We start from the raw sequence: 26,939 nt of genomic DNA, 5'->3' as shown, positions 1-26,939 counted from the left end.
GCTGCTGGGCTTTGGATACAGAGTCTGTTGAAATGGATTCTTAGGATAAAGAGGATTCTGGGGTGGGGAGGAGGCAGGAAGAGTGATGGGAGCAAGTCACTGCAGTCGGAGACCCTCCAGATGGCTGGGGGGCTCTGAGACCCGGAACAGTTACCAGCTGCCTTGCTCTCCCCTCTTCTTCGTCTCCAGACACCTCCTGAGGGGTCTCAGCACTGTCAAATCCCTGGTAACTACCGGTAGCTGGGGCAGCAGAGGGGCAAGGTGGGACGGAAGATGACCCTGCCCCTGCCCAGGACTCGGGAAGGGAGGAAACTTCAGTTTCATCTCTCCTCTGAGACAGCACTGACTGGGTGACATCATGGGAACGAGGCAGCTGAGACCTGCGTCCAGATCCTGCCCCTGACTCTGGCACACTGAACAGCCCTGGGCTTAACAATGGAGAGTCTTAGCTTACTCACCCCTGAAGCGGGAGTGTGGAGGCATCGGGGGTGGGGGAAGGGGGGCAGGGTGGGTATGAGGATTAAAGAAGATGATGTACATACGGTACCCGGAGCAAACTCACCTGTGTGCTATGTGAGTCCCTGTTACTCATAATGTTGGCCCATCAGCAAAGATCACTTGAGCTTCTGCTTCCTAATGGTTTCACTGGGGCTGGCTAGCTCAATATCTCTCAGCTGGCTGGAGGGACAGAATGATGGATGGATGTACAAATGAATGGACTGATAGACAAATGGATGGATGGATGGATGTATGGATGGATGGATGGATGTATAAATGGATGGATGGATGGATGGACACATGGATGGGTAGATGCATGGATGAATCAAGCCTCCAAGGGCTGATGGCTGGCAGACTGCATCTTCCTCTGCGTCCTAATCTCTGCATTCCAAAAAGGCATGTTGAATTGAATATGAAACTCCAGGGGCAAAAGCGAAGAGGAGGTAAAGGCAGAGAGGGCACAGACGGCACCAAACCAAAAGAACTATGGCGCGCTGGGTTTTAGGAACCTATCCCTCATCTTCAGTCTTGTTCACTTTCACACCCTAGATACCAGTTTCCAATCTTATTTTCTTCTCTCCACAGACTGACCCTGACCCCCAGCCGCTCTTCTCCTCGACAGGATGAGACTATCAGGTAAGGCCAGGCTCTGAGGACTCCAGGGTTCAAGGTTGCAGTCTGAATCAGGTTTGGGAATTGCTTTTCTGTCAGCGGTGTCTGCCCATGCTGGACTCACAGCCCACTTGGATTCATCTGTTCTCAGCTGGTCAGGCCAGAATTCCAGGTAAAAACCAATCCAAGGAGGGCCTGGAAGAGTGTAAACAGGGGACTTCCTGCCTCAAGGCTAAGGGTTGCAGAAACTGGCCCACCTGGCTGGGGACGTGGAGACGCACCCGCTCTGGGAAACACTTCACCCTGGCTGGAAATTACAGACAAAACATTTGTAGAGGGCTATTCTAGAATCCTGAAACCACAGGGCTGGGCACCAGGAGAGGCCTTTGCTCCAAGCTTCCACCCTCAGACTGTACCCTCTGTGTAGAGAGAGATAGGGGAACTGAGGCACAAACAGGAAACTGACACAATTCGTTTGTATTTCCAAACACCAGTGAGGAAGTTCAGAGCACAACTTTTATTTATTTTTATTGAAGTGTGTGTTAGTCACTCAGTTGTATCCAAGTCTTTGCAACTCCATGAACTATAGCCTGCCAGGCTCCTCTGTCCTTGGGATTTTCCAGGCAAGAATACTGGAATGGGTTGCTATTCCCTTCTCCAGGGGATCTTCCCAATCCAAGGACTGAACCCCAGTCTCCTGTATTGCCGGCAGATTCTTTGCCATCTGAGCCACCAGGGAAGCTGTTAAAGTATAGTTGATTTACAATGTTGTGTTAATTTCTGCTGTACAGCATAATGATTCAGTTGTATACATATCTACACACATTATTTTCTATATTCATTTCCATTATGGTTTATTAAAGGATATTGAATGTAGGTCCCTGAAGAACCCGGGTGTTATAGGCACCTTACTTATCCAGGTTCAGGTCCCACCTCCTGTCACTTACTAGCCAGTGACCAGATCTCTGAGGTGCAGTTTCCTCATATGACAGCGGGGATAACCGGGAGCCTACAACACAGAAGGGACTGAGATACCGTGTGTCGATGCCGCTCGCCTAGCGCCCGGCACAAAAGGAGTGCCACATGATGTGAGCTGAGGCCCTAGAAGATGAGGGACCCCACAGACCTGAGCCCCACCCCATGGGATCCGGAGGGCCTTCTCCCTCGCCCCAAGGAGCTTGAGACCAGCACGAAGTCACAGCTGAATTCAGGGCTGAGGAGCAAGGGTGGTGCAGAGGTCAGCATGAGGTCAGATGAGACGCTGCACCTTCAGAGCGCTGTGGCTGCAGACAGAGGGAGGTCAGGCACGGAGAGAGGGAACTTGCCTGAAGGCTGGATTTGACTCTCAAGGCAGAATGGGGGTCTCCAAAACCCTCGAGGTGGGAGGTGTGGTGCGGCCTGCTGCAGGCCTGGCAGAGTCATGAGGAGAGGGAGCAGACGGAGCTCTGGGGGCCCGGCTCACCTGTGTGGGAGAGAAGACAGGGAGCAGCCTGGCTGTGAGGCGGAGAGGCCACGTCGGGCAGGCGGGTGTGCGCTCCTGCAGAGCGCCGTGTGTGGTTTGTGATGGCTTTTGGGGGGAGTTGATGGAGAACACAAGGGACCAACCCCACCCCCGCAAGCCACCCTAGAGGCCGCCTAGTGGTGACACCTACCGCATCTTTCCCCACCAGCCATGGGCTCAGCAGCAGGCACGTTACTCTGTCCACTCTGTGACTGAGGGGCTTCAGCTCAGAGGTGCTGAGCCCCTGCCCAAGGTCACACGGTAGTGGGTGGCCACCCCGAGCCTTCCTGCCTCTCAGAGCTCACCTGCCTCCTACTCTCCTGCCTCAGGCCTCCCCTCAGCGTGCTAATTCCCAGATCTCACTGCCTGAGACCTCACCCCTCTCCAAAAGGCTAAGAGGAGCCCAGGAAGTGTGTGTCTAAGCCTCCCTCCCAGCGGCCCCACCTTGGGGAGGGTCACCAGGTAACTTTGCAGCATGGTCCCCCATTGGGTCATCACGTGGATTCACACTGGTCTTGCCATGCAGGCCGGGGACTGGTCCATGGTGTGGGCAGGCTCTGGGCCTACAGCGTGAGGCAGTTGCTCCATTTTCACATGACGTTCAGATAAAATAAGGTTCAGCCATGATTGACACACAGGATTAACTCTCCCTCTCATCCGTGCATTCAGATATGAAGTTGGTGAAGTTCATTTCCAAGGCTCCTAGCTTCCTTTTTTTCTTCCGATTAACCCCTGTGGAGTTCTGTGCTCACAAAATTCCCCAGCAAACTTGCATCCAGGAAAAAGATAGACTATGAATACGTTAATCCTTGTGACCCTCCCTCCAACATGGGATCTTGGGAAGAGGTCTCACTGAGGGGATTTGGGAGGACACGCGTGTAGTCTTGCCGTGAGGCCTCGATGCGGTCTAGCGCTGTGGTCTCAGAGCAGCATCTCCTTGCTCTGCAGGTCTGCTTCGATTCCTGGCCCTAATTTTTGCCGTGGTTACCACGTGGCTCTTCATCCGCGAATATATCAACTTCAACATAAAAACCCTCCGCCTGCCCCGCTGGATGGGTGAGTGCGGCTCACTACCGGGGCAAGAGCTGAGGCCAGGGGCCAAGGGTCTAGTCCAGCCCTGGGTCACCCAGGAGGTGGCCAGACGTGGCAAAGGGCTGCCCTTGGGACCCCACACATTCAGGGTCAGGGAAGAGGAAACTGCACCCCAATCCAATGTCAGGAAGGCTGAGAACCCATGGAGAACAGAGAAGTGTTCCAAGGCCCTGGTCAGAACATGTGCCTGCATCAAGGGCCATTTTGGAAATATGACCGAAGAAGGAAGGACAGAAAAGAAGGGAGGGACAGAGCGGGGGAGAAAACTGCCTGGGCCTTGAGCGCCTTCCACCCGCACTTGCTGTTCCTCTTTGCTCAGACCTCCCTGTGGCGGGTCCTCTCAGCCTCGGGCCTCTGCTCAAATGTTTCCTCCTCAAAGAAACCTTCCTGACCACCCCAGCCCTACCTGCACCTGCTCTCCTCCTGTAGAGTCTTTGATGTCAGCCTGTCCCCTTCAGATCATCATTGTGCTATTTATTTATTTGTTTACTTCATCATTACCTATCTCCAGCTCACACAATGTGAGCTTCCTGAAGGCCAGAATTTTGTCTTGGGTATATCTATCTCTCTAACACCTCAGACCAGATGCTCAGTAAACATTTGCTAAGTGAAAGAAACATGGATGGATGGAAGGATGGATGGATGAATGATGGATGGGTGATGGTTGCTAGCAGCTTTACACGCGTGGTCTCATTTGACCTGCATGAATGCCCCATGGAATGATTCACAGTATATTTGTGGCGTGGACTTAAGCATGACCTCATGTTGTCATTTTATGTGTGGTCTGAGAAAAAGAGAAGCTCTGAGAGATTAAGAAACTTCCTGAAATGTCCCTTCTAGATATCAGAATAGGACTGGGAACCCAGGTCTCCCAAATCTAAATCCTTTCAGAGGAAAGAGAGAAAGGGAGGGAAATTTATACCTCTGGATTTGTCCTCCTTAAAAACCAAGAACCACCTCCATTGACACAGTCAGATGTAGTAACCTCTAGTGGCCCTAGCCAGCTCATGCCTTCACAGCAGTGAGAGGACAGGCACCCTGCCTTTACCACCAGCTTCCCACAGTGGAATCTCATCGGGCCCTTACCCCATCTGCTCCTTGTCCGGCACGCCCGACACCCGCTCAGAACTGTTTATATACATATAGATACGTGGTGGCCACCAGGTCCGTGGGCCCTAGGCACCACTTTCACAGACCACAGACTGACTTGGCCATGCTTCTGGCCTTGGAGGAGATCAGTGCAGATCAGTGCAGGCAGCTCAGAGCAGGAGTGAGTGGAGAAAACATCCCCAGCTTGGAGTAGGAGGGGAGTGTTTGAAGGGAGCCCCCAAGGTAGTCTTCCTCTCAGAACTGAGCCACCCGGAGTGTGACGAATCAACACATCTCCCCAAGGCTCAACACGCAACCACTCGGTGTTAGGCCCCCAAGACCCTGAAATGAGGAGCACCCCAGAATGTGGCCCCAGCTCAGGGTTTGAAGGGGGGATACAAAAACAATTCATTATAGCATATAGAAAAATGGAAGTATATTAACATGACTGGAGGCTTGCAAAACACATACAGTGACTTAATGCATTAACATGGAAGCACATAGCTTACTGTAGCACCACGGTTCCTGCTGTTTTTGTTATTATCTTGGTGTATGGTTGGTTTCCTTTTTAATCCAATCTATTTTATTTTACACATTCAATAACTTGCTGCCTGGCAGAGTAAGAAGCACTGAGTGTCTCAAAAAAAGTGGGAATAAATTTATTTGTAGGGGAGTTCATAGGCTTTTCCAGATCACCAAAGGGGTCTGTGGCACAGAAATTGGGCAATTAAAGATTTCCTGATTTGGCTGATAAACTGGGCAGGGTTCTTTCAGATGAGAATAATGAACCCCACTGTAAGTGGTTTAAACGAAGTGGGATGTCATTTCGTGGGTCATTGGGAAGCCCAAGGTGTCGGATTTCAGGTGTGGCTGGCTCTAGGGGCTCCTACGAAGGCCCTGGAGTCAATCTCTGTGCCCTGCGCAAGAATAACCTGCACACAGTGTAGCTGAGATGCGCAGCCCAATGCAGACAGGCGGGGCTGCAGGAGTCAGGAAGGGACGTACAAGGCAGCTCAGCAGCGGCAGCGGCACAGTCCTGCCCCTCCCAGAGGCCAGGGCTCCAGGCTCCCAGCCAGGCCCTCAGGGCTCCTCTCACTGGGCCTTCCCCACAGCTGCTGTGCAGGCGCAGAGGCTCAGCCCCAGAGGAGAAAACTGCCACGCAGTTGGTCACACACCATCAGGCTCCAAGTCCAGAGGGCCTCACCACAGAGGCTTGCTTCTTTTCAGCCGTGACAGAATCATGTGTGTGTGTGTGTGTGTGTGTGTGTGTGTGTGCATGCGCGCGTGTGTGTGTGTGTGCATGCGTGCGTGTGTGAAGAGGTGGCAGCAGCAAGTGCAGAAGGACTCCCAGATATAATAGGACTTTCAGCTCATTTCCCCCCCTTGCCACGGGAGGGGGACTGTGCTTGGCCAGGCCAGCACCACTCTGATTTCCCTTCTTCCCCCCACCCCCACCCAGGACCCACCTCCATTATGCGGGCAAGCTCAAAACACTTGCTCACCAGATTCTGTCTTCTCTCCAACAGGTTCAGCCCACAAGAACTGTGAGTGTCAACTCAGCCCTGATGCTCTTAGAGTGAGGCGTTCCAGGGTGTCTACTCCCAGCCCTGAAGCTTTGAGAGAAACCTGGTTTCCCAGAGCCCGCCCAGCTTTCACTCCTTGGTCTGCTGGTGCCTTGTGAAGCCCCCAAGCCCTGTGGCCCCTTCTCAGCCATTCAGACTCTTAGGGAGGCTTCAACTCTCTCCCTTCCCTGGTGACCCCAGCCTGCAGTATGGACTGCAGCCACCCTGTCTCCACTCTCTCATCCCCTACGTGGCTGGGAGCTCCACGGATGCAGGCTATGCTTATTATCCTCATTGCAGTGACCCCAGAATTGGCTTATGGCTTCTGCTTCAGGGCCATGCTGGGCACCACAAGGGCCCCAGCAGCAATCAGAAGGGGGTGCTGATTGTCTCTTTGGGTAGAAGAACCATGTGTACTGAGAGAGGTGGAGCAAGTGCCCAGGGCTCCAGGAGGGCTGCCCACTTCCAGTAGGATGGGGTCTGGGAAGGCCTCAAGGAGGAGGTGGCTTTTCAGCTCTTCCTTGCACAGGAGGTACCATGCTGTACAAAGGCCTAGGGGCAGGAGTGCTGGGACCCCAGGAGAGAGCTTGCTTGCAGAGTCAGGTACGCGAGTATGGGAATGGAGAGAACAGTGGGAGGCCAGGAATGCTGGGTGTCGGAACAGTGTTTCACAATGACCCAGCTCCAGAGGTGCAGAGAAGATGGGGGAGGGGACAATTATGGTGATGATGACAGGGATTAAGTGTCCACTGTGCCAGCACTCTATTCCGAACTTTCTGGGCACCTTCTGCAATTCTCACCACAACCCTAGGCAGGTGGTATACATACCCCCATTTTATAGATGAGGAAACTGAGGCTCAGAGAGTTGAAATCTCCTGGCCAAGGCAACATAGCTCTCAGGGGCAGAGTGGGAGTCAACCTCCCCTTGTAGTCTGGAGCCCACCCTCTCAACACACCTTAACAAGAGACAGCACCTCTGGGTCCCCTTCTCCATTCCTAATCTAAACCAATCCCCTCATTTTATAGTTGGCAAAGCGAAAGGGAGAGATTTATGGCAAGTCACACAGCAGATTCCTGAAATTGGCCCAGGTTCCCCCAGACCACACCCCTCCAGCGGTCAGCTGCATGCCCCAAGCAATAGCGCTGGGCTTCCCAGAGGGGTGGGACAGCTTAGAAAGCCCCCAGAACCCAAACCCACACAGCCAATCACCTGCCCTTCAGTGGCTGAGACCCCTGGGCCTCCTCCCCCATGTCCAATAGCTTGACCGTGAAGCCTGGATGGTCAGAAAATCAATTTGAGAAAAGCCTGCTAAGCTGGCCTGTTGACATCGGGTTTGTCAGACTCAGCACAGGTGATCAGGCCCCAGGCCAACTCCAGGGTGGTCCCCAAGGCCTGAAACAGCCCGTCCAGCAAGATGAGACCCTCTGGACTCTAAAGTAAACTGGGCTCCCTGTGGGGGGGGCAGGTGGCCGGAGGTGGGGCCCCAAGACTCATAGGAGAAGAGGACCCCTCCCAGCCTCACCCTCCACCAGCACTTTTGTCGGGGGTTCTGTCCAGAGGGCTGGGCAGGGACATCCGGTTCACATGCCAGGCCCTCTCTCTGGACACTTCCTCAGGGGCATCTCCACTCCCGGCCCTCACTCTCTGGTGATGATGTCCCGGTTGGAGCTCTGGTTACACCCATCAGGCGGATGTGCGGGAACTCAGGGTGGAGGGGTGAGAGCCTAGGGTGGGCATTCCACTCAGATCGTCAGGGCCACCCACTCCGCCAGGGGAACCCTGGTGCAGGTGGCATTCACTCCTAGGAAAGGGCGCCTTCACCTACTCAGAGGCACCAGGGGCTTGCTGAGCTTGGCACTAGGGGCCGTGTCCCCCACCTTGGCAGAGGGGTGCTTGTTTCTGATTCCCACGGAGCCCCCCTCTAGGCTGGCAAGGGCGTGGAGACCCTACTCACCGAGATGCTCTAGGTGATCATTCAGTGAGGACTTACTGAGTGCCTACTGTGTGCCAGCCATGGGAGTTATGGGGAAGATTTAACAAGACAGTAAAGAAAAAGTGCTCACCACAGTGCCTAGCACACAGCAAGGCCCTGGCATACGCCGCATCTTTAGGAAGCCTGTGGGTCTGCTCCAAGTGCCCCTGGCCTGGCTCAGCTGGATGCCTGGCCCAAGGGGCTGGAAGAGAGCGAGGCCGCCCAGCCACAGCTCTCCCTCTGCAGGTGAAAGCGCTCTAACTCCCCATTTACTCAGTCTTCCTAAGGGCAACTTCCAAACTGTTAGGTGGTGTTAAAAAACAAACACGCGTTAATACAAGTTGGAAACTGCGAGGCTGACGGCACGCGTGACACCTCGGCGGCTGTTTGAGGGCCCGTCTGCCTCTCCTGCCTTCCACAGGGTCTGCCTGGGGAGAGCCACATGGAGAGGATATAGGGCGTCATAGCAGCCACAGAAAGCAAAGGTCTCACCTGTTGAGTCCTCAGTGGGCTCCAGAGACCATGCTCAGACCAGCGGGAGGTCCCAGAACCTGCCTAGTCCCTGTGAGTCCCAGACATAGTAGGGGCATGGAAAGTGAGTGACAGGAACAGCCAATAAGCTCTGAACCCTAACCTGCACTCATTAAGCCCACACACGACCCAGTGGGGAGGCACCATGATTAGCCCGTTTCCCAGCTGAGGGACTAGATGTGCTAGGAGGTTGAGGACTTGCTCAAGGAAACCTGGTTAGTGGGACATGCGCCCACCCGCCATGCTGGGCCCCCAGGGACTTGTCCACAGGGGCCTCTGAGAGCTCGAAAGGCTGCTGTGGCTTAAGAGGGAGTTCGCAGGGGAATCCCCTGATCACTCTGGAGGCTCTGGTCACTAACCCACCACTCACTGTTCCGCACACAGCTGCCAGGGGCGTGGAGACAGCCAGGCATTGTGTCCGGGCTGCAGCTGGGATGGGAAGCCCGGAAATGAACTCTGGGTGGTCAGACACATGTTATCCTGTGTCTTCATGGGGTTGTTGGAGACTCTGTGGGAGCCCAGAAAGGGGCAAGTCCGTACGTAGACTTAGGTAGTCAGGAAAGATGTCTCTGGGAAGAGGCCCTTAGCCACGCTCCACCCTCACTCCCCTACCCTCCCACCACGCCCACCCCCAGCTCCCCTCCTCCTCCAGGGCCTCCTGCCACCACCAAAGCTGCTGCGTTCCCTCCCCAGCTTCACAGTTGGTGAAGACCAAGTGTGGCCTCAGCAAATCGTGCCCAGACAACTACTTTGCGTTTAAAATCGTCAGTGGGGCCGCCAACGTCGTGGGCCCCACCATGTGCTTTGAGGACCAAATGTAAGTTTCTGGCATTTCATTACTTTCATGCCTTCATTCATCAGCAAGTTCAGAGGCCTCAGGGTGGCCCTGAGCCCAGCCCACACCTTCCACACACTTCCTTTTACTCTGGGTGGGTTAGTCAGCCATAATAATCATCCTGATGGCTTGCAAATCTGCCAGTGCCTTCGTAGGTGACTTGCAGCAGCATCTCCCTTGCACCCCAGCACTCCTAGAGGTGGGCGATAATTCTCCCCTTTGTAAAGATGAGGAAACTAAGACGCAGTTACTCAGCTAACCATTGGTAGAGCCAGATGTGAATGCAGGTCTGTCTGACAGCCAAGCTGCTGGGCTTCCTGTGAGGGGCGTGCCTCGCATGTTCAAGATCAAGGCCAGGTGTCACAGGCCAGAGGCAGCGGTGCCAGGGCTTGGGCCCAGGTGCAGGACAAAGACTGTGTGCCAGGCTTCCTAGGTAGGGCAGCAAGTCCACCCTACAAAAGAAGCCAGAGACAGGAATCTGGAATCTGAACCTAGCTCCAAATTGCTTAGGCAGAACAAGGAGACTTGCCGATTTGTGTGCCCAAAAGCCCAGAGACAGTGGCCATCAGAAACAGCTGAATCCAGGGGTTCAGACCAAGTCTCAAGGCTCCCGCTCATAGCACCTTCAGCTCCGCATACCTCTGTCATGGGATTCGGCTTTCTCTACTGAAAATGGACTTCTTTATATGGTGAAGGAGGGTGGCTACCAGGTGGGTTGACGTAACAGCCCTGTCTAGCACCCCACTGGGAAGAGCTTCCCCTTGTGAATTAACCCTGTGACAGTCCCGGGACTGGGGCTCATTGGCTGGCCTAGGTCACGTGACCACGCTGGCCTGATCACTGTGGTCAGCGGCACAGCATACTCGCTTGTCCAGGCCTGGGAGGGAGGTCCATGCTGAGAACCTCCTGGTTAGAGACAGAGAAGGACAGTTTTCAAGGACACCAGAGGACAGGATACTGGGCGGCAGGAACACAGCTGGGCTCCCCTTGGGGACCCCAGACATGGCCAGACTCTGCCCTCCTCCTGGCCTGGGGAGACGGGCTGGCCGCTTCTCCAGCACCTCCCAGCCCCAGGCAGGGACCCTCCCTCTTCCCCGAGCAGACTGTTCTGGTCCAAACGTGCCGTGAGAGACTCTCAGAGAATCCAGCCCACTGCTCATTTCCAGGAGAAAGCAGATGCCCAAATGATGCTGTGTATCCTCTTGACACTTCCGCATTGCACCGTGTGGGCCCTCTCAGAGTTCCAGAGTCTGGAACACACAGTGCTCATTCCACACTCAGGACCAACGGGTGCGTTTTGTTTCTCTCTTTTCCTTTAGGATCATGAGTCCTGTGAAAAACAACGTGGGCAGAGGCCTGAACATCGTCCTGGTGGACGGTGAGTTGCTGACCCATTCCCAGACAGCTTCCAGCATGCTCCTAAGCCTGGCTGGCCTATGGGAACAGGTCTAAAAGACCAGGTCTACACCACAGTCACAGCCAGGCTCCTGCCTGTGCACCAGTCTCAGGATAATCAGTTCAGTTCAGTTGCTCAGTTGTGTCCAACTCTTTCAACCCCAAGGACTGCAGCACGCCAGGCCTCCCTGCCCAGCATCAATTCCCGGAGTTTACTCAAGCTCATGTCCATTGAGTCAGTGAGGCCATGCAACCATCTCATCCTCTGTCGTCCCCTTCTCCTCCCACCTTCAATCTTTCCCAACACCATGGTCTTTTCAAATAAGTCAACTCTTTGGATCAAGTGGCCAAAGAATTGGAGTTTTAGCTTCAACACTGGTCCTTCCAATGAATATTCAGGGCTGATCTCCTTTAGAATGGACTGGTTGGATCTCCTTGCAGTCCAAGGAACTCTCAAGAGTCTTCTCCAACACCATGGTTCAAAAGCATCAATTCTTCGGTGCTCAGCTTTCTTTATACTCCAATTCTCACATCCATACATGACCACTGGAAAAACCATAGGTTTGACTAGACAGACCTCTGTTGGCAAAGTAATGTCCCTGCTTTTTAATATGCTGTCTAGGTTGGTCATAACTTTTCTTCCAAGGAGTAAGTATCTTTTAATTTCATGGCTGAAGTCACCATCTGCAGTAATTTTGGAGCCCCCCAAAATAAGTCTGACACTGTTTCCACTGTTTCCCCATCTATTTCCCATGAAGTGATGGGACCGGATGCCTTGATCTTAGTTTTCTGAATGTTGAGATTTAAGCCAACTTTTTCACTCTCCTCTTTCACTTTCATCAAGAGGCTCTTCAATTCTTCACTTTCTGCCATAAGGGTGGTGTCATCTGCATATCTGAGGTTACTGATATTTCTCCCAGTAATCTTGATTCCAGCTTGTGCTTCACCCAGTCCAGCATTTCTCATGATGTACTCTGCATATAAGTTAAATAAGCAGGGTGACAATATACAGCCTTGACATACTCCTTTCCTGAGTTGGAACCAGTCTGTTGTTCCATGTCCAGTTCTAACTGTTGCTTCTTGACCAGATTTCTCAGGAGGCAGGTCAGGTGGTCTGGTATTCCCATCTCTTTCAGAATTTTTCACAGTTTGTTGTGATTCATACAGTCGAAGGCTTTGGCATCGTCAATAAAGCAGAAATAGATGTTTCTCTGGAACTCTCTTGCTTTTTCCATGATCCAACGGATGTTGGCAATTTGATCTCTGGTTCCTCTGCCTTTTCTAAAGCCAGCTTGAACATCTGGAAGTTCAAGGTTTGCATATTGCTGAAGCCTGGCTTGGAGAATTTTGAGCATTACTTTACTAGCGTGTGTCAGTCAGTCCGTCAGTTCAGTCGCTCAGTCGTGTCCGACTCCTTGTGACCTCATGAATCGCAGCACGCCAGGCCTCCCTGTCCATCACCAACTCCCGGAGTTCACTCAGACTAATGTCCATCAAGTGAGTGATGCCATCCAGCCATCTCATCCTCTGTCGTCCCCTTCTCCTCCTGCCCCCCATCCCTCCCAGCATCAGTCTTTTCCAATGAGTCAGGTCTTCGCATGAGGTGGCCAAAGTACTGGAGTTTCAGCTTTAGCATCATTCCTTCCAAAGAAATCCCAGGGCTGATCTCCTACAGAATGGACCGGTTGGATCTCCTTGCAGTCCAAGGGACTCTCAAGAGTCTTCCCTAACACCACAGTTCAAAAGCATCAATTCTTCGGCACTCAGCTTTCTTCACAGTCCAACTCTCACATCCATACATGACCTCTGGAAAAATCATAGCCTTGACTAGATGGACCTTTGTTGGCAAAGTAATGTCTCTGCTTTTCAATATGCTATCTAGGTTGGTCATAACTTTTCTTCCAAGGAGTAAGCATCTTTTAATTTCATGGCTGCAGTCACCATCTGCAGTGACTTTGGAGCCCCCAAAAATAGTCTGACACTGTTTCCACTGTTTCCCCATCTATTTGCCATGAAGTGATGGAACCAGATGCCATGATCTTAGTTTTCTGAATGCTGAGCTTTACGCCAACTTTTTCACTCTCCTCTTTCACTTTCATCAAGAGGCTTTTTAGTTCCTCTTCACTTTCTGCCATAAGGGTGGTGTCATCTGCATATCTGAGGTTATTGATATTGCTCCCGGCAATCTTGATCCCAGCTTGTTCTTCTTCCAGCCCAGGGTTTCTCATGATGTACTCTACATATAAGTTAAATAAGCAGGGTGACAATATACAGCCTTGACGGACTCCTTTTCCTGTTTGGAACCAGTCTGTTGTTCCATGTCCAGTTCTAACTGTTGCTTTCCGACCTGCATATAGGTTTCTCAAGAGGCAGGTCAAGTGGTCTGGTATTCCCATCTCTTGAAGAATTTTCCACAGTTGATTGTGATCCACACAGTCAAAGGCTTTGGCATAGTCAATAAAGCAGAAATAGATGTTTTTCTGGACCTCTTTTGCTTTTTCCATGATCCAGCGGATGTTGGAAATTTGATCTCTTGTTCCTCTGCCTTTTCTAAAACCAGCTTGCACATCTGGAAGTTCACGGTTCACGTATTGCTGAAGCCTGGCTTGGAGAATTTTGAGCATTACTTTACTAGCGTGTGAGATGAGTGCAATTGTGTGGTAGTTTGAGCATTCTTTGGCATTGCCTTTCTTTGGGATTGGAATGGAAACTGACATTTTCCAGTCCTGTGGCCACTGCTGAGTTATCCAAATTTGCTGGCATATTGAGTGCAGCACTTTCACAGCATCATCTTTCAGGATTTGAAATAGCTCACCTGGAATTCCATCACCTCCACTAGCTTTGTTCATAGTGATGCTTCCTAAGGCCCACTTGACTTCACGTTCCAGTATGTCTGGCTCTAGGTGAGTGATCACACCATCATGATTATCTGGGTCATAAAGATCCTTTTTGTATAGTTCTTCTGCGTATTCTTGGCACCTCTTCTTAATCTCCTCTACTTTTGTCAGGAAGGATATGCTTCTCAGGAGGACTCACTGCTCCTGTGAAACATGACCCCATCCTAAAGGCCATCCCAGCTTAAATCAACACATGTGAAACCACAGGGGACAATGTGAGGCCACAAGCTGAGTGCACACCTCCACTCACTCATCAGCAGAGTGATGGCAGCTACTGCGGGCCAAGCCCTGCATGCATGGGGTTCTGGGAGTCAGCTGTGAACCAGGACAGACCCTGGCTTGACGTGTGGGCATCCACGAGGTTCACAGACTATCAGAAGGTGGTGAGCATGTGTGGAAGAAAAGGAAACACATCTCTGGGAATGGGACACAGAGCTGGCAGTGGAGGTAGTCGGGGAAGGCTTCCAGAGGGAGGTGATGGTCAGCTGAGGCCTGATGGGAAGTAGGGAGTGACCAGGAGAAAAGAGGGAGGCACCTTCCAGGCAACAACATCACTGTGCAGGGTACAGGGAAGGGAGGAGAAGGGCTTGGGGGTCCACACAGGCTCTGTCTGGCTGTAACATGGAAGCAGGCTCATGACAGGTGGGGCAGGGCCAGAGGATAAGGGGCTAAGTGTCCTACCAAGAAGTGTGGACCTGAAGCAGAGGGAACTAGGGATTCTCAGAAAGGCTTTGAGTAGGTCCTGAGGGCCCAGCCCTGCACCCAGAAACCTGCTTCCAGCTTGGAATAGGGAGGCTGGAAGCAGGGAGACCCCGGGAGGCCGACAGTCTCACTAACCCTGCATCTCCAGTATGCGGTGAACAGGCAGCCAGCTGCAGGCCAAGCCTGAAACAGGGACATGTTTCAGGAGGGATGGGCCTCCCTCCCCACCCCTCACAAAGCCCAGAGATAAAAATAACCACTCATAATACTGTGTGTGCTTAGTCACTCGGTCGTGTCTGACTCTTGCAGCACCATAGACTGTAGCCTGCCAGGCCCCTCTGTCCATGGGATTCTCTAGGCAAGAATACTGGAGTGGGCTGCCATTTCCTTCTCCACTAAGGGCTATCAATTAGGGAGCACGGACTGTGTAATGTGTTCCAGCTATGTCACTGACCTCAGTGCTAACAGGGAGTGCTATTCTCAGCATCCCCATTATGCAGGTAAGAAACGAGCTCAGAGAGACACAGGATACACAGCCAACAGAATCATCTAGATTTGAACCCAGATCTGGCTGACTCCAGGTCTTAATCACTCAGCAAAACTGCCCCCTGGACTAGAGATGTCTCCAAGCACTGTGCAGCGCCCCCTGCCGGCCAGCTGTGGAAAATCTGACACAACATTAGGGCCTCTGGGGTCTCCTCGAGCCAGAACAACAAAAGGATTGCCAAAGATAGTGGTTCTCAACCTTTTAGACGGCAGGGATTCCTTTGAGAAAGTACCCAAACTACACCTCCTTCCCCTAGGTCCAGAAAAATTAATAAATACATGGGATCACAAAAGCAATTTCACAGACTCCCTTCCAAGAGCCCCAGGTGAAGTGCCAGGAGGGACTGGGACACTAGTGGCTCCAAGAATTCAGGAGGAGCTACAGTGAGAGCCTGCCCCTACCCGGCAGAAGAGCTGCCACTATCCAGGCCCCTGTCGCCACCCTCGTATCAAATCCGCAGAGGGAGTGACAGCGAGGATAGAGCTGCCATCCCCTCTGCAACATCCCCATCTAGTGGCCAAAGGTAAGAATTGCATGTTCCTCCGGAACACCTGATTTCCTGTAAAATTTGGACCGTTTGCAAAGCCCACAAACGCAATCTGGGTCACTGCACTCAGGACACTGAGTACACGTCAGCCCACTGCAAATCCCTTTGCCTTCAAGAGTCGGAGGATTCACATTGCAGGCTTCCTAGTTTAGGTGAGAATAATAATGATGACTATTTTCTTAGTTACACTTTTGCAGGTAAGATTTATATTGCATGCTCATAATTTAAATACATCTCATTTAGTTGCCACATCCCATAGTACCGATGCAAAAATTCAGGTCAAATGCTAACTCCTGCTTTAAGAAGTGGCAAGGCAGAACATCAATCTAGATTGGTTGGATTCAGTTCAGTTGCAGAGATCGTCACCACTGTGTGCTCGTACCTCTCAGATCAGCCCAGTGGTTACAGGGCACCTAATTTAGCCCTAGAGCTTCCCTGATAGCTCAGTTGGTAAAGAATCCGCCTGCAATGCAGGAGTCCCTGGTTCAATTCCTGGGTCAGGAAGATCTGCTGAAGAAGGGATAGGCTACCCACTCCAGTATTCTTGGGCTTCCCTTGTGGCTCAGCTGGTGAAGAATCCCCCCACGAAAAGTAGCCATTTTCCACACAATAACAGACAGAATGACATGTTACAGCAACTAATAATTCTGCTCTCTTATCCCTTAGGAAACAAGGGAGCGGTGCTGACTCAGAAATCTTTCGACATGTACTCTGGAGGTAGGCCCCTCTGTTGGCCCCGAAGTTGAGGGTGGGCTGAGCTGCTGCCTGTGGCATGGAGGCCACCCGTGTGCCAGGGAACTTGTCTCCTATTTTCAGAGATACAACCAGACAGTGGCAGAAGGGGCAAGGGGGTGAGGGGCCGTCCCGCTGCCTTTGAAACCCCTTGCTATGTCTCACTGGGCTCTCCTGGATGCAGATCCTAAGACCAGGATGTGAGGAGGTCCTCTCAGGGACCGGCAGGAGGGAGTCGGGGAGTGAGCTGGGGAACGGAAGTGCAGCCAGCACAGGGCGTTATCCAGCCAGGGACCACCGTGGGAGCTGGTGCCTCAGAGATGCTCCGAGGGGCGAGAGAGCTGGGGTGCTCCTACCCCTGGCCCTTGGCTCTTCTCAGGCTTCTGGCCTGCCTCAGGGCACAAGGGAGGATCTGGAGGCCAGAGAAGACCCTCAGGCCAAGAAACGCTGGTGCTGGCAGTGGGAGGCCAGGGCGCACGCACACAGGGTGGCTCCTTACAGACAACAGAGGCCTGGGCCCTGCGAGGACTGGCTTCTGCCAGGACAGGTGAACTGAGCTCGGCCTCCTGTCGGCACTGAGCTTGACTCAGTGTCCCTCCCTGTCCCCGCAATCATAGGGCCAGCTTGGCTCGGGCATCAACGTGCGGAGCGTAAGACCGCCCAGCCCAGAAGCTCCTCACAGAGCTGAGGGCCCTGCTGCTCTCAGCCAGCTGATTTCTTCTATCCTCAGTCTCCCATCTCTACCTCCATCTCCAGGGAGAACCTGCCTCACTGCACCCACCTAAGTACATGAGCCCAAGTGGGGAGACATCACCAAGCAGGAGAGAGCAGGAAGCCCTCTTGGCTTTGCACACAGAGCAGGGGCTGAAATGTGGGAAATGGAAATCTGACGCCCAGAAGTGACGGCAGATGGTGTTTGGAAGGCGACCAGGGGCAGCATCCTTAGGGACAGAAGTGGGGACCCATGCCATAGGCTCAGGGCTCCCCACCATGGCCCTCTTCCAGCCAAGTCCCACCTCACAGATAGGGTCTGCAGGGCCAGAGGGTGTGCCCCCTGGAACCGCATCAGGGCCCATTCACTCCTGCTCCAGGCGTGCCCCCATGCTGCACACATCCCCGTAAGACTGAGGGCGGCCCAGCGGTGACTGCTGCTGGAGGGGAGAGTGGCAGTGACAGCGTGGGCAGGCTGGGCGGGTTGTCCATACACAAGCGTGCAGAGCCCCTCCCGGAGCGGGATGGAGTGGGGGACGGGTAAGAGGAGAGGGGCAGACCGCAGACTGAGGGCAGGGGCCTTTCTTTGTTCTCTGTCCAGGATCTTGCAGATAGTCAGGGTGGCCGGGGCCAGGTTATGGAAAAGGTCCAGCGTCTGGATTCAGAGATTTCAGTCTGTGAGACCCGAGATGGGTGACATCTCTTGAACGTCAGTTTTGTCATCTATAAAATAGGGGTCGCCATAGAGTCTACTTCATGAGATGGATGTAAGAATTAAATGATACTTTGCAGTAATCAGGGGGAGGGGCCCAGAGGGGCTTCACCTCCCTCCCCCCCCCATTCCATCACTGTCATTCAGAAGCAAGACAGTCATCTGTCAAAATGGAGAGGGAAAAAAATAAAAGGATAAACCACGTTTTATAGTGCCTTATGATAAACATGGATGTGACCATAAGTCATGTATGGATGTGAGAGTTGGACTATAAAGAAAGCTGAGCACCGAAGAATTGATGCTCTTGAACTGTGGTGTTGGAGAAGACTCTTGAGAGTCCCTTGGACTGCAAGGAGATCCAACCAGTCCATCCTAAAGGAGATCAGCCCTGGGTGTTCATTGGAAGGACTGATGCTGAAGCTGAAACTCCAATACTTTGGCCACCTGATGTGAAGAGCTGACTCGTTTGAAAAGACCCTGATGCTGGGAAAGATTGAGGGCAGGAGGAGAAGGGGACAACAGAGGATGAGATGGCTGGATGGCATCACCGACTCAATGGACATGGGTTTGGGTGAACTCCGGGAGCTGGTGATGGACAGGGAGGCCTGGCGTGCTGCAGTCCATGGGGTCGCAAAGAGTCGAACACGACTCAGTGACTGGACTGAACTGAACTGAACTGAACCATAACTGATGGGGAACCAGAAATAGAAGCCTTTTGAGAGCAAGTCACCTTCCCCACAGGAGACCAAAAGAAAAAAGAGAGAGATGGTGACTTTTCAGAGTGAGAAGATAGTTATCAGAAGGCACACTTCGTTCTTCCAAACATCCGCTGTTCCTCCCGGACAAGAGCCAGATTTCGATATCTGGTGACGGCTCAGACAACTGAGTGTTTATTTTAGAGCTCCCACTTTTGTCTCAAGAGTTGAAGGGCCGCTGTGGTCATTGTCTGGAGGCCTCCATGTTACAGACAAGTTGGCGGCTGGGCTTGCTTGGGGGACTTGACTTTGCCTCTGAATTCAAGGGAGCAGCACAGAACAAGAATCAGGGCAGCTTCCTGGGCACGCAGCCTGTGAGCAGGGCGGTCACACAGGGCCTCTTGCTTAGAAGAAACTTGACTCAATGCTCTGCCTTCACTGTCTTGAAATGATTAATAATTTTTTCAACCAAAGGTCCACATTTTCATTTTGCACTGGACCCAAAAGATGCTAGTAGTTGTAACTCTATTATAATGCCCTTACTGTAAGCCCAGAGTCATCATCACCTTTGATCTTTACAAAAATGCTCTGAGCAGGGCTATTAATCATCCTCGTTTGACAGATGTAGCCCCGGCTTTGCCCACCAGGACACTCTTGCCTGTACTTCCTCTACCATTCAAGAGCCCTCTACCTAAGTGATGCTGTACCCAGAGTACTATTTGCACTCTCAGTATGTTCATTTAAATCAGCTGACTCTCTCTTTTGTTTTTAACCTAAATAAATAGATCTTAAAAGGAAATTATATCACTGCCCTAACCTGAAAGCCATTATCATTTTTTATGCAGGGAAGGTGACCATAAACATAAGCACAACAGAAAAAAATTATCTGTCGCTGAAGCAAGCTGCATGCTGATGCCTCCCCAGGTGCTGCGCCCAGACCTGCTCTCTGTTCATTCCAGAGATCTCGCAAGTGCGGGCATGCTTTGGAGATGCAAAGGGAGACTTGCTGCTTGACCTAAGCTGGAGAGTTGTTCTCTCTGTAACCAGAGCTGCCCAGTGGGCACACCCTCTAAGTCAGCACAGACAAGCTGGGTGCATCTGAAACAGTGTAGAAGGGGGCAGCTGGCAGTGTGAAAAGAGCCCAGAGCCCTCAAGAGGACTGTGCTCAGACCCTGGGCAGGGGCTAGACCTCCAAAGTCTCTTGCCCCAGCTGCTGCTCAGAATCGCTCGGGAAACACTCAATAGCCAGAGCCCGCCCCAGGGCCAGCTGAACGAGGGTGCCCTCACTCTCTGCAGATGGAGCTCAGCGTCCACCCCCCGCCCCGGGCCCCCCAGGATCATTAGGGCCAAAGGAGAAGATGAGGATGGCCAGCCATCTTTCCCCTAAATGACCAGCACCTCGTTTTTCGTTTCTCCCCCAGATGCTAGCGTCCTGGCAAAATTCCTTAAAGAAATTTCCGAGGACATGCTGGTGCTGGTGGCCTCTTACGATGACCCAGGGACCAAGTAAGTGGGAACCTCCACCTGCACCGTCCCTGGCGATGCCAGGGTCGCACAGACAAGGGTGAGAAGTGAATCGAACACTTACTATATGCAAGCCCTCTCCCAGTATCCTGCGGCTCCAGCTTCTGGCAACTTCTCCTAAGGAACCAACCAGACAGGCACACAAAGAGATGTTCTGGGGGATTCATGACAGTCGTAGTCACAGCAGGGAAAAAACAGCCAATTAAAATACGTTAGTTTAAAAAAAAAAAAATGGCCACCCTCTCTGTCTGGTAATAGCCAATTGGTGACAGAAATCATGATGTATGGCAACGTAGAATGTATTATTATATAGACAGAAAAGAGAACATACTGCATCAGAAATTATGATGAAGAAAATACGGATCTGGAAGAATGTTCACTCTTTAGCATTAATTTTTTTAAAAAGTCAGTTTACAAAAGAGTCGGTATAATCCCACAGTGCATGAGGGAAAAAAACGAAGGAGATATAATGAAATTTTACAATGATTATGTCAAGGGCAGGTGAGACTGTAAGTCATTTTTACTATGTGAAGTTCCATATTTCCAAGTGAACCTGCGTTATATTTGTAAGCAAAAGCAGGACCATTTTAACTCCTCTCCAGCCTTGTGGGGTGACTTTTGGAGGGGTGTCCTGGCTGCTCCCCACTCAGAGCTCCTCATTGCCACCCACACTGGAGGTGGGGTGGAGGGGAGCCCAGGAGATGCTTCCCCTTCTCCCATCCCTCCTCACCATGCTCTCTGGTGCCCTGCAGGATGAACGATGAAATCAGGAAGCTCTTCTCCAACTTGGGCAGCACCCACGCGAAGCAGCTGGGCTTCCGGGACAGCTGGGTCTTCTTAGGGGCCCAAAACCTCAAGAGTAAAAGCCCCTTTGAGCAGGTGAGTTCCTGGCAGCCTCCTTGTCCCAGTGAAGGGGGGTGGGGTGCAGGGGTCGATGCCAGGGACGGAGAGACAACGGCTAGGGTGTCTTGGGAAGAACACACAGGTCAGTGTGAGGAGAGCCACCCAGCTGTTATCCACCCCAGAGGTCAGGGTGGCCCGACTGGCTCCTTCTCCAGTGGGAAGCAGCCTTGGCCATTGTGCAAGGAGGTGGGTCCTGTATAAACACATAGACAAGTAGATAAGTACCAAAAAGGAGAAGGGGAAGGGGAAAAAAGATGAAAGGAAATTCAGGCATGGAGGAAAGAGAAAGGAATGTGGAGATGAAGCTCGTGTGATGTGACGGGGAAGGGGGAGTCCAGAGCAGAGAGTGGATGCTAGCTTCTGGTCCCCGCTGCAAGCCCCTCCTCCCCACCTGTAAAGGAGCAGGTTTGGCCAGGGGAGCCCCAGGTTCCCTTCTAAGTTCCCTGTGGAGAGGGTGAGCTTGCACAAAGAAGGAGACACAAGACCCCCACATGAGTATGTGGAGGTGTCAGGAGGGACCCGTGATCTGAGCTCCACAGCCAGTATCCAGGGGGCGGCCCAAGCAGAGGGCACCTGGAGGCACCCAGTGGTGGGGCTTGAGGTGCACTCACCGGAGGAAGGGAAGTCAGTGGAGGGTTGGGGACCCCAAGGAAATGCTGCACCTTGTCCCCCCCCCCATGCAGTCACCTGTGCATCCCAAGCTCAGAGCAATTCCGAACCCTGGGAGAACTGGCCAGGCCTCCCCAGCATGAAGCTGGCCAGTTTCTGGTGGTGAGAGCATTCAGCTTTGCCAGGACCCAAGACAGGAAGCTAAGGGTCAGGCATAAGGGACCAATGAGGAACGCAAACGCTGGCCTGAAGGCAATGGGGAGCCACGGTAGGCTTAAGCGGGAGAGTGACCAGATCAGAATGATAATAAGAAAGACTGTATTCAGCAAGTGCTTGCTTTGTGCAGGCACGGCTGAGCAAGTGACCTGCAGGGTCTTATGTAGCCATACAGACAGTGATCATGCGTCACATCTCACAGACGGGGATCCAGAACCTTGGAGACGTTTCAACCGGCTTGCTCTGTGATAGGGACGCATGTCTCATCCAGGTCTGCAGCCTCCCCAAAGCCTTCCTGTCCCGATACTTTCAGAACGGCCTCTCTGGCTGTGTAGAGACAGCACTGTGGAAGGGGCACGCGTCTGAAGGAGGCCTGGAGGGGGCGGGGCTGCGGGAGGCAGAGAAGGGGCGGAGTCAAGCAGCCAAGAGCAGAGCTCCCGGGAGGTGGGCGGGGAAAGGGCTGAGCCGAAGTGGGCGGCACGGGGTCTTGCCTTGTTTGGAAAATGTTGGCCTGGTTTGTATGTGTGTCTTTCCAAGAGAACGTATTCAGGTAGTCAGAAATTGCTTTTTTTAAAAAAGAAGGAACAGTTTAAAGTAGCTTCACCATCTAGGGGCACGGGCTCCAGAGTGCCCCTGTGCGCGGTGCTGAGGCAGGACTCCCTAGGAAGAGGCTTGACGAGGCACTGTTCCTCTTTAAAGCGCAGCTTCCAGACCCAGCAAAACTGGGCCAGATACAGCAAAGGGGAAGCACATAAGTAGAGAAAAGTCAGCACCACCTTTTCCCTGGTTTCTATGATCAGCTGGCTGCAACCCGACACCCAAATATGAACCAAAGACCCCAAACTGATTAAAAGCATCCTGTCCTTTGTTCTCACGCTTGGAAAGCTGGGTTTTAGAGAAGCCGCACCTACAGTTTATTTTTTCTTCCTAAAGGAAGGTTAGTTAGCCATAGTTCCTAGGTTAGTTAGCCACAGTTATCCCACTGGGAGATTTTTACCATTTACATCTTTCTTGCACAAATTAGCCTGAGCATTTTATGTTTTTTATTTTTTAATTTCATAATATATCTATTTGTTGAAGTATAGTGTTCCCGGTACACAGCAAGCTGATTCAGTTATACATATGCACATATATTATTTTTCAGATTATTTTCCATTATAGGTTATTATAAGATACTGACCATAGTTCCCTGAGCTATATAGTAAATCTCTGTTGCTTGTAGCATATCTATTTTTTTAATTAAAAATCTAGCATTCTATTTATACTAAGTCAAGCAAATAGAGTCAAAATATCATAAATTTTTTAGTCAGGCAAAAATTCATTAAGTTTTCTAAGATATATAGCTCATACATACTATTTGTATATATGTATACAAAAGCTTTTCTACCACGCTTGATAAAAGCCTGAGCATTTTAAACACAGTCTCTTTTTTTAAAAAAAGCTTTTATTGAGTATAATCGCCTTACAGTGTTACTTTCCACTGCACAGCAAAGTGAATCAGCTATATGTGCACATATATCCTCTCTCTTTTGGATTTCCTTTCCATTTAGGCCCCCACAGAGCACTGAGTAAAACTCTCTGTGCTATAAGTAGGTTCATTTTAAACATAATCTTAACTGATTGTATGCTGTTTACACATTTCTTTTTAACATTAATTAACATTACACAGTGGTTCCACCACTTGCCAGCTGGGTAGCCACAGACAGTGACTTTGGTCCTCTGTGCCTCAGTTTTCCCATCTGTGAGTTGGGATGATAACAGTGGGCACTTCTTAGGCTACCGTGAGGATTAACTGCATAAAGTGCTTTCTGCCTGACATAGAGCAGGCATTCATGAATGGCTAGAATGCTTCTTCTTTTTTTTAAATTGAAGAATAGTTGATTTACAATGCTGTGTTAGTTTCCACTGTATATCAAAGTGATTCACCAAAGTTATACATATATACATAAATCCTTTTTCACATGCTTTTCTATTATGGTTTATAACAAAATACTGAATATAGTTCCCTGTGCTATAGAGTAGAACCTTGTTGTTTATCCATCCTATATATAATAGTTTGCAGCTAGGATGCTGCTTTTTATTCTTGTGGTTGTTATTTTAATTTTGATTAGTATTATTTTTTATTCAGTATTGATTTACTGATAATGAGAATATTAAAGGCAGAAAAATGAAAGAAAATCTATTCACAATGCATGAATATATATTCTATTATATAAATATATTTTACTTAATTCGGGAATTTTCCTTGTTTGATTTTCAGATTTTCTCTAAGTTTGTGTTAGGGGTTAGTTGTTATTATTATAATAATTATTATTGTCATTTGGGATGTCCTAGCGGGGCTGAAGCTCTTCAAGAACCACTTCCCCAATGCTTGGTGCCGCCTCCCCCCCAACCCTCCAGGGCATGACAAGCAGTGACTAGACTCTGAAACCTTGGGCAAGTTGTCCTCCACCAGCCTCAGTTTACCTGTTTGTGAAATGGGCTAGAAATATCCCACCCTCCCCCACCCCCATTGGGCAGTGGTGAGGATGAAATGGAGCCATTTAGGTTTCCAAACACAAGGCAAGCGCAGGCATGGGTCCTAACACAGTCAGTCTCTCTCTCTCTCTCTTGCTTCTGTGTCTCTAGTTCTTAAAGAACAACCCAGAAACGAACAAATATGACGGCTGGCCAGAGCTGCTGGAGCTGGAGGGCTGTGTGCCCCGGAAGGTATAGGGTGGCTGTGGCCCTTCCTGGGCTGGAGGCCGAGGCTGCTCCTGCCCAACCTAGGAATCGGAAGCCAGAATCACTGTGAGTCGGATGGGCAGGAGCTGACAGACGCAGGGGAGAAGTGGGAGCGGCCACGGAACATGGAAAGGGCTGAGGGCCCTCCAGTGCTCTGCCGGCTTCCTCTGCTGGAAGCAGAACCCTCCCTGGGCAGACTCATCCTCTCCGGAGTTGGCCAGCGTCCGCGGGTCTTCCGGAGCCGCCTGTCTGTGGAGAGAACAGGTGTGCTTTCCCTAGAGGGACCGCTGACTGTCGCTCCCGGGGAAGGGCAGGACAGACTGCCTGCACCTGAGCACAATTAAACTTTATCTTTGATGATTTTGAACCAAATTTCCCACCCCCTTGCTGCGCAGCACTTCCCAGGGGGATGCGAATGGACTAGACAAGGTGTGATCAGCCCCGTGTTCCCACAGGTCAGCAGTGGTGACAGGCCCCTGGTTAGGCAGCTGGAAAGGAGGTTGGTTTTATAGGGATCTTTTAGATATGAAAGCATACGTGGTTCCCAGCATGAGCTGTAAGAACCCCAGGAGCAGAGAGGGCTGGAGGGCCAGACACAGAGAACACGGTCTTCCACTGCTGTTTGAGTGAGAGCTGCAGAAAACCTAGAGCTGGTGAGGGGGAACACGGGGAGACCTGAGAAAGGCTGGACGGAACAGCCAGGCTGCAAGGCTTCGGGGAAGACATCCTGACTATCTCTGTGTGGGGATTTCGAGTACAGGTTGTTTATCTGGGAAGTGATTCTAGAAAACACCCATAATGGGCAGGGAAGTAAGACGGAAGAGAAGGCAGCCTAGCAGGGGTGTATTGTCAACTCAGCTACCGCTGTGGGTGAGTGGAACTGAATCGCAGGGGAACCTCTAGGAATTGGTGTCAAACACGCACCTCAGAGATCTCAGGAGAGGTGAGGGAGCTGGGGTACTGCCCGTCGGCTGCTGGTGTTGTGATGTTCCTGGGCGCATCTAGTCTGCCCTATGTGGGGGAGAGCAGCCATCTGGACTCTGCAGAGTCCTTAGCCACGAGATGTCAATACCAACCACGGGAGGCCACTGAAGTGGTGAAGCCCAAGGGATCTGGTGGTGAGACCCTGCTTGGGGTCTCTGAGAAGGGCCGGAGAGGAGCAGACCAAAGCCTGGGAGGAGGCATGGGGGCAGAAAGCACTGGCCCTTGGGCTCCTGGAGTGTGTACCAGGGAGAGTGCAAGGCTCATGGAGAGGACACCCAGGCCCCAAGCGCAGACACCCCGAACGGTGGGACAGCAGAAGCCGAGTCCTGTGCACTCCACGGGTGTGGGGCTCACAGTTACCGAGCTCTGGGGACAGACAGGGCTTCAGAAGGGCCGAATGAGAGGGCCTGGGCTGGAGGAGGATGGAGTGTGGGAACCTTCAGCAGTGGCCTTGGCAGGCGGGGGCGGGGGCTGCAGTTGCATGGGGTCAAGATCAGTGACCAGAGCCTGGTAAGATGGCAGTGAGCAGGCCTGGCTAAGGAAGTCAGAAGGCGCCTGGCCGGCCACGCGGCCGATGCCGCAGCCCCATGCCTCTTCCCCAGGCGTGGCAGCTCACTCTCAGGGGGAGTTTGCCAGCCCCACCCGACCACCTGCACATCCATGTCACCCTGGCAGCACCGGGAGCAGACAAATCTGCCCTGTTCCTCCCTTGTTGTTCCAAGTGGAAGGCCCTCTCCCCACACCTGACATGCTGACAGACGGCTGCCCCTGCACCCCGAGTGCCCTTCCGTCCTGCGCCCCCAGGACCAATGGGTCAATCTTGGCGGGGGGTGCTTCTGAAGGCCCTGGGCCCTGACCAAGCCCCTCAGCCTCTCTGAGCTGACTCACTGTAATGGTGGTTAGCCGCTGCAGGCAGGGTGACTGGTCAGAAAGGCTGGGCCCAGCTCTGAGTGCGCTCTGCCACCCTCTAGCCGGATGAGCAGGTCATGTCACCTCTGGGCCAGTTTCCTTTGAGAAATGGGGGCAAAGGGCATCAGTCTCTCAGGGGCTTGTGGGCAGTATGATGAAGTAGCCATATCACCAGAAGTCAAAGAAGAACATACGTATGTACAATGTTTGGGAAAACATCTGGCCAGACAGCCCCTGTGGGGATGAAGGTGCAGGCAGTTTGCACTATTAGCAATCACTACTCCTGTGTTTGGGATTTTTTTTTTTAAGACAAACAAAAATATCTCATAAAATTAAATGAGGATGAATAAGACTGCTAAAGTGAGTCTATAACCAGGAAGAGGGCACTGTTCTCGGCAGGGGCCACTCTTTAAAAAGGACCACCTGGTTGTGGTACTTT

The 26,939-nt window shown here is 51.9% G+C and overlaps 1 protein-coding gene across 6 annotated transcripts in view; it reads left to right on the top strand.

Annotated features, from left to right (window-relative positions):
• Positions 1-26,939, top strand: part of FAM3D (FAM3 metabolism regulating signaling molecule D) — an 80,075-nt gene that overhangs the window by 50,017 nt on the left and 3,119 nt on the right. For 4 of the 6 annotated variants that reach the window (XM_040246523.1, XM_040246524.1, XM_040246526.1 and 1 more), the window contains 9 exons: positions 1,084-1,134; positions 3,560-3,667; positions 6,319-6,336; positions 9,552-9,675; positions 11,013-11,071; positions 16,448-16,498; positions 20,053-20,137; positions 20,908-21,034; positions 24,512-24,592. In XM_040246523.1, coding sequence (XP_040102457.1) covers positions 1,122-1,134; positions 3,560-3,667; positions 6,319-6,336; positions 9,552-9,675; positions 11,013-11,071; positions 16,448-16,498; positions 20,053-20,137; positions 20,908-21,034; positions 24,512-24,592 — 666 coding nt within the window. In that variant the 5' untranslated portion in view covers positions 1,084-1,121. Of the gene's footprint in view, positions 1-1,083; positions 1,135-3,559; positions 3,668-6,318; positions 6,337-9,551; positions 9,676-11,012; positions 11,072-16,447; positions 16,499-20,052; positions 20,138-20,907; positions 21,035-24,511; positions 26,866-26,939 lie in introns of those variants that run through there. The other 2 variants (XM_040246528.1, XM_040246527.1) reach the window with 2 other exon arrangements.

Source organism: Oryx dammah, unplaced genomic scaffold (assembly GCF_014754425.2).
Source record: "Oryx dammah isolate SB20612 unplaced genomic scaffold, SCBI_Odam_1.1 HiC_scaffold_9, whole genome shotgun sequence".
Classification (NCBI taxonomy): domain Eukaryota; kingdom Metazoa; phylum Chordata; class Mammalia; order Artiodactyla; family Bovidae; genus Oryx; species Oryx dammah.
Note: the sequence above shows the minus strand (reverse complement) of the source record. Positions and strands in the feature narration are given on the sequence as shown.